This window comes from Oryx dammah, unplaced genomic scaffold (genome assembly GCF_014754425.2).
Source record: "Oryx dammah isolate SB20612 unplaced genomic scaffold, SCBI_Odam_1.1 HiC_scaffold_29, whole genome shotgun sequence".
NCBI lineage: Eukaryota > Metazoa > Chordata > Mammalia > Artiodactyla > Bovidae > Oryx > Oryx dammah.
The window spans coordinates 11,542,438-11,544,075 of NW_024070213.1; the positions used below are offsets into that span (position 1 = coordinate 11,542,438).

At 70.6% G+C, this 1,638-nt stretch overlaps 1 protein-coding gene across 4 annotated transcripts in view; it reads right to left on the minus strand.

The window, feature by feature from the left end:
• Nucleotides 1-731, minus strand: part of CACNA1C (calcium voltage-gated channel subunit alpha1 C) — a 392,177-nt gene extending 391,446 nt beyond the window's left edge. For all 4 annotated transcript variants that reach the window (XM_040233654.1, XM_040233652.1, XM_040233653.1 and 1 more), the window contains exon 1: nt 328-731. In XM_040233654.1, coding sequence (XP_040089588.1) covers nt 328-376 — 49 coding nt within the window. In that variant the 5' untranslated portion in view covers nt 377-731. The remainder of the gene's footprint in view (nt 1-327) is intronic.
• Between the last annotated feature and the right edge of the window lie 907 nt (nt 732-1,638).

Sequence of the window (1,638 nt, forward strand, 5' to 3'; positions counted from 1 at the left end):
CGTGGTGCGGGGCGCGCGCGCTCGCGCGCGCTCCCAGCCGCGCCCGGGCGAGGCGAGGACCCCGGCCCGCGGGGCTGGGGCGTCGCCGGCCGGGCAGTCGGGCTCCCCTGGCGAGCGCGAGCCAGCGAGGCCGGAGCAGACACTTGGGAACTTTTCCCCTCGCCCGGAATTTCTCCGGACGCGCGGCTCGGGGGGCCCGCGGGCGCAGGCGGGGGAGGGGCGGGGATTTTCCGCTCGGTTCGGCCCGGGTCCCGCGGGCCCCCGGCCGCTCCGCGAGAAGGACGCGCGGGCGAGGCCGGCGGGCGCGGCGGCGGGGTCCAGCCTTACCTTGGTGGTTCTCCTCCGGAATGTACATCCTCGTGTTTTCATTGACCATGGACCAAGGATCGTGTGAGCAGAAGCCACGAAGAGGAGGAAATGTCAAACACCCCCGAGCGGGTCTGCCCTGATCCCTGCTCCGGGCCGGCGGTTCTCGTGCAGAATCGAGGAAGCCGTGGGTCTGCAGCAGCTCTTCTTTACCTCTGACGATTACCTGATCCCCATCATTGCATCAAACACCAGAAACCGTTCCTTTCCACTCCTGCCTCCTTCAGCGGGGCTGTAACGCATCCTCAGCACATCCGGGCCCCTTTCAAGAATTCAGCGCCGCACCTCTGGCGGCCACAGCATTTGAGAAAATAAATCGGGAGGCAGAGCGAGAGGAGGCGAAAGGGGAGAGGGGCGCGCGGACCCCAGGGCGGAGGGAGGGCCCGCCGGCCGCCGGCCCGAACCGTCTCCGCCCGCTCTCGGCGCGTCCTCCCCGGCCCGGCTCCGCTTTCTCTGCCCGAAGGTCCGGCGAGTCCCGAGGGCGAGGAGGCAGTAAGGCGCCGCCGCTCCGGGCCGCGCCGCGCGCCGCTCTGGCAGGAGCTGTTTCTGCAGAGGCGGCGAGAGGGAGCCGCGGGCAGGAGCGCGGAGCGCGGCGCTCACCCCGCGGCCCGCCGCCCCGCCCGCCCGCCCGGCGCGCCCCAGGCGGACGCGCTGAACGCTTCCAGATGTGGCGGCGACGCGCGGGGCCAGGCGCACGGCGCGGGGCGCACGGCGCGGGGCACGCGGAGCCGACTCGAGCCCGGCTAGAGCCCCAGCTCGCCCGATCGCCCGCGCCTCGGCCCACATGCCGTCCAGACACACCCCTCGCGCCCCGCCCCAGCCCCCACGTCCTGCGCGGGCGCCAAGGTGGCGAGGCCTCGGGCGCGCAATTCCAGGAGGGGCTGCCATCAGCCCACCTAGAGTCTCGGCGGGTCGGGCCACTGAGCAAAAGGAGCCGCGATGCCAAGGCTCTGTTTGATCGATTAGGACCAGGGCGGCTGCACGAGTGGCGTGGAGAGGCGAGGATGGGGAGAGACAGGGCAGGGAGAGAGGGCCCGAGGGGCGGAGCCTCCTGGCGAGGCAGCGGTGCCCAGATGTCTGAGCAGATTAATAGACCGGGGTTTCTTAATTCCTCCGAGGCACCGGAGCACGTGTGCTACTCGAGATCCTTACCTTCTCCTCTTAATTATTTCTGCCACTCTAGCGGGAATCCACGGAGCGCTTTCCTTCCGGAGCGGCGGACCTTTCTCCCCGTCCTCAGGCAGCCACGGAAGGTCCATGGCACCCCCTGCA